Source organism: Mus pahari, chromosome 5, assembly GCF_900095145.1.
Source record: "Mus pahari chromosome 5, PAHARI_EIJ_v1.1, whole genome shotgun sequence".
Classification (NCBI taxonomy): domain Eukaryota; kingdom Metazoa; phylum Chordata; class Mammalia; order Rodentia; family Muridae; genus Mus; species Mus pahari.
In genome coordinates, this window is record NC_034594.1 from 1,996,224 (window position 1) to 2,007,857 (window position 11,634).

Sequence of the window (11,634 nt, forward strand, 5' to 3'; positions counted from 1 at the left end):
TTGTTTGTTTGTTTGTTTTTAAGACAGGTCAATGGTAGCTATCTCTCCTACTCTTCCAAGTTGACTCTCCTAGCAATTTCATGATCTTAATTCCCCCAACTCACAGCCCCATCATGTTGCCTCTGATATGATGTAATGCTCTCTGTCTTCAAGATCCAGTCATGATCCTATTCCTTATGGACATGGATCATCTCTCTCTCTCTCTCTCTCTCTCTCTCTCTCTCTCTCTCTCTGATATTTTTTTTCTTTTGGAACTGAGGTTTCTAACCAAGAAGCAAAGAATCTCTTTTCCTGTCTCAAGCTCCTGTTCCAGTATGGAGATTTTTTTTTTTTTAAACCATGAAGGTTAGTGCATTTCCAAGTCAGTTGCCTACATTAATGGCAAAGCCCTTTGGGATCTTTGGGGAATGAGGTTTTCTATAAGAATGTAAATGAATTTATTAACTAGAATGCTATAGATTGCCTTAGAGGTCTTCTGAATTGGGGTGTATGACAGCATTGTGAAAGATTATGATTCTGCTCCTTCTAGAGATGCTCCCAAGAGCTCTGGAGAGCAGTTCAATCCTGTCTCTTTATATCCTCACAGGAGTCCTTCTCCAGGAGGTGCATGGCATCTCCAGAGTCACAGAAGCAGAGAGGAGTCCATACAGCAGCCAGTGCCCAAATTGCTTTGAAAATAGGAAAGCTAGAAAGCAATTGTGGCCATGAACCTAGCCTGGAACTCAATAAAGCATCATTATTTTGGGGGCCTTTCAGGCCAGTAACCAGATTTCTGGGGCATCTGTGCAGTGCGATTTGAGTCCCCCAGAGAAACCTGGCATGCACAACAAAATCCATCTGTCCTTCTACCCAGGTCATGCTTGCTTTCACAGAACGCAACCCCCAGATCCTCAACACATAGACAGCCTTTCTCGTGGTGAAGGGACCATTTGGACACATACACTGGTTGCTCTGCCAAGATATGTTTTGGTTTTGTTTTCTCTCCAATCGGAAGGTGGTGGCATAGGAGCCTCTGAGCCTTGCAGGTGTACCTTCAGCTGCTGCCTCACACAATGTCCCAGAGCCCAGTGTGGGATCTGTGTCTGCTTTGGTGGGGAGTGGGGGCTTGGGGGGAGGGCTGTGTGAATTCAGGAGGACAACTGTGAATGGCAAAGCATCTGATATGAATTTATCACAGGCTGCTGGTTGGGTGGAGGGTTAAAGCAAGGGGTGGGGGGGCTCTGAGTATTTAATGCACCCTGCCACAACCCAACAGTTTGCCCTAAAGAGCCTTTTACCGATATGAAAGGACAGGGTCAAAAGTAAGTTGACCCTTGACAGAATGTACAATTATTAGAGGAGTCTGTGTAGGAGCAGCTGCTGGAACCCCACTGGCTCCACATCGGGCTTCCAAGAGTCAGAAAATGAATAATCAAGTCAAGATTGTTTCCTCCACTCCCCTTACCCTCTCACCACCTCCCGCCAGCCTTCACCTCCTGGTTTAGGCAAGTCCTATTCTATTTCTACAGGAAGAAGCATAGCCCTCCCTAGCAGCTGCAATAATTGTGTTCCTATTGTGATGAGGACCTCCTCCTGGCCACCCCCCTACAAGTGGCCATTGTGAGTCCGGAGTCAGTGATTATACGCTTGGCCTGATGCTTTGGGGAACCCAGCTGCCTAAGTGCTGACACAGGGAGCATGCGGAAGGCCAGGGAGGGGACCATTAGAGGTAGAGTCAAGAAGTGGGGGAAACCCAGTCTGCGAGATGGTCTGACATCAGAGACCTTCTGCACAAGTCAAGCCCAGAACAAATGAGGCTTTATCGGCCCGGTGATGAGGGGTCTCATCTCCCTTTGAAGTGGAGCTGAGCATGGGGCCTCACAGCTTTCCCTCCTTTGGACCAAGCAAACATCCTTCTTTTGATATGCTACATGCTCATTATCTCTGCCCCATTTAATGATTTTTGATTGAAGGGTGGCGGCTGGGTTGCTGAGAGGATCGTTAGAGAGGCTCCACACAGCCAAGTCCATAAGAAAGGCTCTCCTTGTGTCTGGGCCTAAATTTGGAATTTCTTAACAGTGTGCACTTGTTCTTGGAGGCAGATAAGGGCTGAGCGTGAAATTCTTAATTAAGCAATAAATAGAGAGTGGGGTGTCAGCAGATGTAGCCAGTAGCCATGGCAACGAGAATCACATGGGCAAGAGAGATGAGACTAGATGGCGGCCTCAGGCCTGGGCCTGACTGACAGCTGAAGAATCCTACAAAGCTTGTAAGCCAGATTAATTAGCTGACTAATTATTTCATAGCGTTAATGTAACTAAAAAATAAAAATAGTTCACCATGAACTGAAACATTCCTGTGGGGCGGGGCAGGGAGGAGACGGTAGCAACAGAAGTGGTAAGAACTTAGCTTGGTAGGGCAGACACACAAGCTATCAAGTCAAACTCCTTGAGCAGAGGAGTGGGCTTACTGAATTTGACTCCTGGCTTGCAAATAGGAAAGAATGCTTTTCTACAGTTGTGTGTGTTCCTAAGCATGCCTGGACATTACAGCTTGGGGCGCCATTCCTCATAGTTCACCACATCAAACACTGCTTCTTCTGGGTCCTAACCCACATGTGTCAGTAACATGACCCTCCTTTCTAGGCAGCTCTCTGTGGGATATTTTCAGTAGCTTTGGAAAGGCTACCCAAACAGCTCTCCTCAAAAGATAAGTTTATATGTAACAATTGTTTAAATTCTCAAACACAGCAACATGCAATGTATAGCATATGACAGTGGACTTCAAGTAACATAAAATCCAATTTAAAAATAAAAGGAGAGGGTAAGAGGCTGGGGTGATGTCTCACTCGGTGAAGTGTTTGCCTTACAAGTGTGGGGACCTAAAATTGGTGTCTGGAACCCATGTAAAAAAAAATGGCAAGAACAGGAACATGCACTTGTAATCTCAGCTCTGGAGTGACAACTAGAACTGGACCCCTGAGGCTCACTGGCCAGCCAATATAATCTAATTGTGAAGTTCCTAACCACTGAGAGCCCCAGTCTCAGAAAACAAGGTGGATGGCACCTAAGAAATGACACATGAAGTTGGCCTCTGGCCTCCACATACATGCACACATGTGGATCTGTAGTCATGCCTGCCTGCACACACACAAGCATGCAAAATAAAAGTTAGAGTGAGTACGAAGACATGCAACATTAATGGAGATGAAAGAGAAATAGCCCATCGAGAAAGGTTTTTCCCAGAGTATCAGATTATGCTATGTAAGCCAGGATGTATTTAAATGCTTTGTACCACATTTCCAAGAGACAAGTGAATATTCGAAACCTCCTTGTAGAAGTCAAGGTATTGAGGCATGGTGTGATTACACAATGCCCTAGGTAAAAGGGCCAGCCAGCCACTGATTAAAATCCTCAGCTGGAAGTACAGGCCATGAGCTTTCAGAAACCCAGCACTCCATAAAGATGTTTGCTGATCAAAGACAAGACTAGTCTCACTGGAAAACAGAAACGGAAGGGTCACGATGTGTATATGGCATATTTTTCACTGTCACTGGGGACTAGTGAGAAGTTTTCTTCCTCTGCAGCCTGCCTAGAGGCCCTTCTCCATCTTTCCCAATGGTGATCAAAGATTAGTGGGTAGCACACTCTAGTGGAGGGATCCAGGGCCAGGGCTAGACTGCCTGGGTCCTGTTCTTATTCTTGCTTGGGCCTAAGGTGAGACAGATACTTTTAAGTCTTCTATGATGAAGCAGGAGAGATGTAATTAATTAGATGTATTAACTTCTACTGACGGATTGGGGTAAGGCTGCAAACAAACAGTACAAAAGATCATCCATTTAGAAGCAGTTAATGTTCAATGCACACAAAATTACAGCACAGAGGAAAAGACCTTGACACAAAGTCCCACCTCTAACCAAGATCCTATTTGCATCAAATAACCACTGGCTCAGGGAAAAATCAGTTTTCTCCAATGAACTATCACTGGGTATATCAGCCACACTACTGGGCAGGTCCCATGCCCAGGAGTAATTGAGAAACCATGGTTTTGTGCACATTTTGCTTTTTGTTTTTGTTTATTATTATTATTTATTAGATTTTGTTTGGTATTCTTTTTGTTATTTGGGGGAGAGCTTGAGAAAGACAGTGAATCTCAGTGGGTAAGGAGATGGAGGAATCTGGGAAGATTTGGAGGAGGGAAAAGAATATGGTCAATGTATATTATATGAAAAAATAATAGTAATAAAAGAGAAGTAGTTAATGATTGAAATCTATCCCGTTGTCAGAGGTGCTGTCTCAGAAGGAAACAGCAGCTACTCGACAAAGAACAACACAGAACAAACCGACCTGAGACTGGGTTTGCCTTAAGACATCAAGCAGTTTCCATACAACAGAGCCAAACTTCTACATATGAAAGTCTTCTGGTGTTTTGCATCCCCGAATATGCCTGTGAAATCTTGATCTGCATCTTTTACGTAAATTATCCTAATGCTAATCCTAACAGTAACAGGAAAACTAAACACATAACTGAATGTAAAGACCTAACTAATTTATCAACTATACAATACAAATCCAGCACTATTCTTCCTATAGGTTATGTTGGGGTGTCAGCTACAGTAAATATACTGTTATTAGTGAAGGCAGGCAGGTGACCGCATGGCAGTTGTCATGGCAACAGGTGCACAGGTCCTTGTCGCCTACGGGTGACATCATCACTGGATTCTGAGGCTCACTTCTGACGCCAACAATTAGGATATTGAGAAATGCACACAGATCTGTAGGGTGCATGGTAGTAATATCCATTCCATTCCTACAGAAGTTGTATACTTTACACAAAGGATATCTGTAATTATGGCCAAATGCCCTTGGTCCTGTGGAGGATTAATGCCCTAGCATAGGGGAATTCTAAGGTGGTGAGGCAGGATTTAGGGGTAGTGGTGCAGGGAGCACCCTCATAGAAGCATGGAGAGGGGAATGGGATAGGGAGTTTGCAGAGGAGAAGCCTGAAATGAGAATAACATTTGAAATGTAAATAAATAAAATAACTTATTAAAAAATAAATAACTTATTAAAAAATCCCCAATGCAGCTGCATAGGGAGCTAATATATGGAGCAGTACACATCTTGATTCCAGACCAGAAATGGGAACATAAATGTCTATAGTCACTCATTTGCCACATTGATTAAAGACATAAAAAGGTTATCCTGCCCAAACTCCTACTGGGTGTCCTCTTCAAGGTTCAAGGGTCTCTAAGTTCATTACACATTCACGCTACCCTCGGTGGATTGTTTTTCTTTTCCAAATCATAGGCAAAGGAAGGGCTATGAGGATATTCTGATACAAAAGAAATTATTTATTAGTGAAAATATACTTACCTAATAAAATGTCTCTTATCAAAATAGTCATCTAATGATGACTATCATTTGACTAGGGCATATTAGAAATGAAATATCCATAGTTAAATTCAGTCTAAGGAATATTTTAATGTTTTTGTCAAGAAGTTTTCTTTTTATAGGAGGAAAGCACCAACTCTCCCTTCATTGCTACTAAGAGTCAGGAGTGAGAGGGCTTTTGGGTAGGCCGGACCCAGTTTTCATATGGTTATGCACAAGTGGGAAAAACATGTGACTCGGAGCAATTGCTTACTACTCTGTATCCTTAGGGTTCAGATCTGGCTTGTGGTGGTGGATAACACTTGCTATGTTGATCAGGCTCCCCAAATTTGTCATAATTTATTAAGAACAGTTTATAACAAAACCATCATTGCAGAAACCGATTTTTATCAGATCCTCTTTCTTGCACACCACGACAAAAAAACAGTGCAGTCACTAAACCCTAAAAGGTCATGAACAATTAAATAAAAGTGAGGATCTATCTAGCCATTTAGATGAAGATTATTATTTGATTAGATCATATTAATAAATGGTTAAGGCTGATTCAAGTAGACACCATGGTTCTCATGACAAAAAAAAAAAAAAAAAAGACATTGGAATAGAAAAAATAAAACCAAATAAAAACTCCAGGAGGTCAAAAATGGACAGTCCTGACCCTAACACTGGGATGGTATGAAGTGCACACATGAGGAGGTAAAGAAATCTTTCTGCTTTCAGACTGCAAGGACAGAAGGTGCCAGGTTCTTTCTTCCTGCAACTAATCCTAACTCAGGATAGACACAGCCTACCCTCCAGTCCTCGAGTCCATGGAACTGGACTTCATGCCATCTTGATTCCTTAACCCAGCAGCCCTCCAGAGTTTCTCAAGGCATCAGCAGATATTCTGTGCTGTTCCCTGTGTCTGTGGCCATAACTGGCCAGACTGTCATCTTCATAGTCCCAGAGAGTTGGTGGTTGGTTGGGTTCAACATACAAGGAAGTGGAATTTATGTTAAGTGCACCTTTCCATTCCACACCTGGACACCACTAGAATCTGTGTTATTAACTCCTCAGTTCTTTCTCTCTCTTACTGTCCCCCCTCTATAATTACCTCCTATTCTACTTTCATGACATACATACTCCATCACACTCTCTTGCTCCTCCATGTAGAACATTTCCTCCTCAGAGTCCTCTTTTCAAACTCTATCTATCATCTATCTATCTATCTATCTATCTATCTATCTATCTATCTATCTATCTATCATCTATCTACCTATCTATCTATCTATCTCATACAAACACACAAACATATAGACTTTACATGTGAGAGAAAGCATACAAAAATTGTCACTCTCAATCTGACTTACCATAATGATCTCTGGTTCCAACCATCTTCCTCTGAATGTCATAATTGAATTCTTCTTTACAGATAAATAAAATTGTGCATACTTGTGACATTTTCTTTATAAACACCTCTGTGAATGGAAAGCTAGGCTGATTCCATTTCCTAGCTATTTGTGAAGGACATATGAGTAAGCACAGGTAAGCAAGCATCTCTGGTATGCTGATCTAGAATCTTTTCACGGATATACACCTTGGTCACATAGTAGATCTGTGTTTAGTTTCTAGACAGACTTTCACACTGATTTACATAATAACTTCACTACTTTGCATTTGGAACAGAGATGAATAAGATTTTCTCTTTCCATTACATCCTTGTTAGCATTTGTTGTGTTCACGATGGTAGCCATTCTGTCTGGAGTGAAACAGACTCTCCAAGCAGTCTTTTTATGTATATGCATATGTCTAATTATAGTTTCATAAACATAGATGCCATGTTCCCTTGAATCCCCTGGAACTGGAGTTAGTTCCAGTAGTGCTGGGTGACAAACTCTTGTCCTCTGTAAAAGCATCAATCATATTTAACTGCTGATCCATCCTCCAGCTCCACCTCAAAGCAGTCTTAATTTGCAATCATTTTGCTACCAATAGAACGCTATCTTAAAATCAGTAAAAAAAAAAGGGGGGGGGAGGATATTATAAACATGTTAAGCATGATCTAGATTAAGTACTTGGATAAAGAATTTCATATTCCACCCTTCGTTTAATCAAGTGCCTTTTGACGTAGGCCCTAATATTATTTTAGAAATAAGAGCACTACACTGTAGAATCTACTTATCACCCACCACCTTCTAATGAAATATACACAATTTTATTCATCTCTGTAGAAGAATTCAATTATGACAGTCAGAGGAAGATGTTTGGATGTTGTGGGCGATAAATACTGAGTTTGGTGATTGAGATTTAAACCATATGATCTGAGTTTAAAGCCTATCAATTTCATTAAAGCACACAACACAGTTGTCACCTTTGTATTTCCATCACAGCACAAATGCAGAAATTCAAGAATTAAGAAAACTTCTGACCATGTGCCCTCAAAGATACCTCTGCAAATGGACACTTACCCAGGTAGGTGAGCTGCCTCAACTGCCTATTGAAGAACCAATCGCAGGCTCTGTCTTGGCTAGGCAAAGGATGAGATGGAAGTGACTGGCCCACCTGACTCCCACATCTCAGGAGGATGTCAGAATAAGGTGGTAGATCCCTGTGCATTATCAGGAGGTGATTTCCAGGGGCAAAGCTGTCAAATGTTGCTGAGTACTGAAGAGAGAGAGTAAAAGAAAACCCCATTGATGATGGAGAAGATGCTATCCCCTCAAAAGGAGTCATTTTAGCAATAGAACAGATCAATGCCAAGCCAAACATTCTGTGTGAGAAACAGGCCTACTTGAATCTATTTCACAGTGGGGCTACAAACTCGTTGACTGTAAAGACTGGAAATAAAAAGCCATGGGGTTCCTATTGTTCATAACCACAGTTAAGAAGGAGCAATTGCTGACACTCCTGGGTACATTTCACAGCAGGAGGCACCTTTGATTCATTCAGCAACAAGAGCCCAGCAATTGTTGATCTCTGTACCAGTCTACAGCATGCTGCAGTTTCCTTTGCATCACAAGACAGGACAGAGTTGAGCCAGGACACAAACCCTCCTGTGTCATATCCTTATCCCACTTAGCTTTGGGGAAATCCCCTTGACTGTTTTCATGGTAAACCCAAGAACTATAAAAAGAAGCACAGGTCAGGATATCCTTTCTGAGGGTCATGGTGTAAAGGGACAAGAAGTGTCCCTCCTGTTTCCCCAAGATACACATGGCACATGGGAAAAACAAAAAACCCACATGTGGCAGGGAAGTAAGCTTAAGGAAACACATTGAATTACCTTTTCACTTTTAAATTTTATTTCATGTCTTATTTGTCTTGTTGGTGGTGCTGTTATCATTTTTAAAAACGTGCCCACTTCCTACCACTCTATTATCCCTTGTAATTTGATTCGTTCCAGCCAGTCCAGCTTGGAGACACACAGATTTGCAAATTCATCTTGAGCCACAAGGTGGCAGTATGAAACATGTAAATGCTCAGTTAAGACCTTTCCCCTGCCTTCTAACTCTTAAAACAGTGATAAGTTAGGTTTTCACCTATAATTTTTAAAAGAAAGTATACAAAACTCTTAAAGCCTACTTTTCATGAATTACTTAGTTTAACATTTCTAGAAGATCTAGTTTTGCATTCAAGATGGAATTTTTACCAAAATTTTCAAGTGAACAGACCACATATCAAAACGTTGCTGCAGTTTCCTGCATGAGCATAATTTACAACTTATTCTTTCACAGAAGTACAGAGAACCCCTTAGTGTGTAAAGAAATACCAGTGTATGGGGTTACCTGCAAAGATCTGTTCATCCAAGGGCCCTCGAACTGCAGCAAGTAGGTCTCTTGATCCAAGAGTAGAGCGATCCAGCCGTAGTAGTTAGACAATGTGTCTTCCACATAATTGACAGTGATTGTCTTATTACTGCTGTCAGTCATGGTTAAATTCTTAGGAACATTAAGGCTATTGGCTCTTCAGTGAACAAAAAAGAAAAAGAAAACTATATAAGATTTCCAAGGTGGGCCTGGGAGAGAGCTCAGCAGTTAAGAGTGCTTGCTGCTCTTCCATAGGACCTGGGTTTGAATCGCAGGACTCGGCTGCTAACGACTGCACATAAGTCCAATTTTAGGGGACTCAACTCCATCTTGCAGAATCCATGCACACTGCCCCGATACACACACAAGCAAAACATAAATATATTTAAATAAATGAATGAATGAACTCTAAAAACAACTAATTCCATGATAATTTTCCCATTCTATATCTAAAGCCTTCCTCATCTGTTCTCTGTGTGAGTCCCTGCTGGAGATACCAAGCAGCTTCTATGTGTCTATAGGAGTGTTCACAATCTATGTAGGTCAAAACTGCCCACTAGAAGATTGTCACCAGAAGGACTGCATATATTACATGGGTGTGGTGGAGCTAGGTAAGCAACAGTTGTATCTGAAATCACTAATAAATGTCAACTTAATGAATCCACGTGGGCCAGAATAAAACATAATTTAACAAATGTCCACAGTAAAAATTTTATCATGTAGCAAGCTTGTTAACAACAAAAACAATCATTATGAGTAATTTGATATTCCCATAGGAACTTTCAGGAGCCTAGGACCTTGGTGTGTCACAACTCTTCAGTACCCTCTCCAACTGCCTAGGAAAAACAGCTTTCCTGGTGATTCCAGGAATGGAGATCTTGGCTTCTCTCCCAGTGTCTGGCCTACTGCACAGAGCACACTGCCATTGCTGCACCTTGATGTTCCTGGGTTTACTTCTGTAAAACCACAGATTGTACTAACCTTGAGTCAGACATACTTCTCTCTTTTCCTTAGTGGCTTCCATGCCAGAAGAGGGCTCTACACACATTGGTGCTGTTCATACCCTCTACAAATGCAGACTGGTTGAATAGGGGCTCAAAGAAGCAGTCTGTGCCATATTGCTAACTTTTAAAAAGAATTGAAGGCAGAGCTGCATTTCACCAAATAAAGAAACTGAGGCAGATCCTGGTAGCACTTAGATCGCCTGATTCATTCTGTATAGCTCATTCCAGAAAGTGATTTTGAAGATTTTTATTAGAACATAAATATATGGGCTGGAGAGATGTCTCAGTGGTTAAGACCACTCACTATTCTTCTAGAGCTCCTGAGTTCAGTTCCCAGCAACCATCTATAACAGAATATGATGACCTCTGCTGGTGTGTCTGAAGACAGCTAGAGTATACTTATTACAGAAAATAAATAATTTTTAAAAGAACATAAATATATTTAGTCAAATGTTAAGACTCTTTGTACAAGGAGATAAGAATAGATCAATTTGCATTCTTCTACATGATAACTGCCAGATGAGCCAGCAACATTTGTTGAAAATGCTGTCTTTTTTTCACAGGATGGTTTTAGCTCCTTTGTCAAAGATCAAGTGACCATAGGTGTGTGGATCATTTCTGGGTCTTCAATTCTACTCCACTGATCTACCTGTCTGTCACTGTACCAGTACCATGCAGTTTTTTATCACAATTGCTCTGTAGTACAGCTTGAGGTCAGGCATGGTGATTCCACCAGAGGTTCTTTTATTGTTGAGGATAGCTTTTGCTATCCTAGGATTTTTGTTATTCCAGATGAATTTGCAAATTGCTCTTACTAACTTGGTGAAGAATTGGGTTGGAATTTTGATGGGGATTGCATTGAATCTGTAGATTGCATTCGGCAGGATAGCCATTTTTACTATATTAATTCTGCCGATCCATGAGCATGGGAGATCTTTCCATCTTCTGAGATCTTTGATTTCTTTCTTCAGAGACTTGAAACTCTTATCATACAGATAGATCATTTAAGTGAACCAAGGAACTCCACATAAAACCAGAGACACTGAAACTTATACAGGAGAAAGTGGGGAAAGGCCTCAAAGATATGGGCACAGGGGAAAACTTCTTGAACAGAACAGCAATGGTTTGTGCTGTAAGATCGAGAGTAAACAAATGGGACCTCATAAAATTGCAAAGCTTCTGTAAGGCAAAAGACACTGTATATAATATATATATATATATATATATATATATATATATATATATAGATAGAGAGAGAGAGAGAGAGAGAGAGAGAGAGAGAGAGAGAGCTCAAGAAGCAGGACTCCAGAAAATCAAATAACCCCATATAAAAATGGGGTACATTCTTACTCCCCTTACACTTCCCTCTCTCTCCCCTTGTTCTCTCATGCCCCCTCTCCCTCTTTACTCTCTCTTTCTTACTCTCTAGCCTTTCGTCTCTCTCTCCTTTCCCCCTTCTCTCCTCTTGGCCATGGC

At 41.4% G+C, this 11,634-nt stretch overlaps 1 protein-coding gene across 19 annotated transcripts in view; it reads right to left on the bottom strand.

Moving 5' to 3' along the window:
• The window catches only part of Pkhd1 (PKHD1 ciliary IPT domain containing fibrocystin/polyductin), a 487,582-nt gene that overhangs the window by 214,292 nt on the left and 261,656 nt on the right, over positions 1–11,634 (bottom strand). For all 19 annotated transcript variants that reach the window (XM_021197628.2, XM_029539264.1, XM_029539265.1 and 16 more), the window contains 2 exons: positions 9,134–9,311; positions 7,817–8,012 (listed from right to left, as the gene is read on the bottom strand). In XM_021197628.2, the coding sequence (XP_021053287.1) occupies positions 7,817–8,012; positions 9,134–9,311 (374 nt within the window). The remainder of the gene's footprint in view (positions 1–7,816; positions 8,013–9,133; positions 9,312–11,634) is intronic.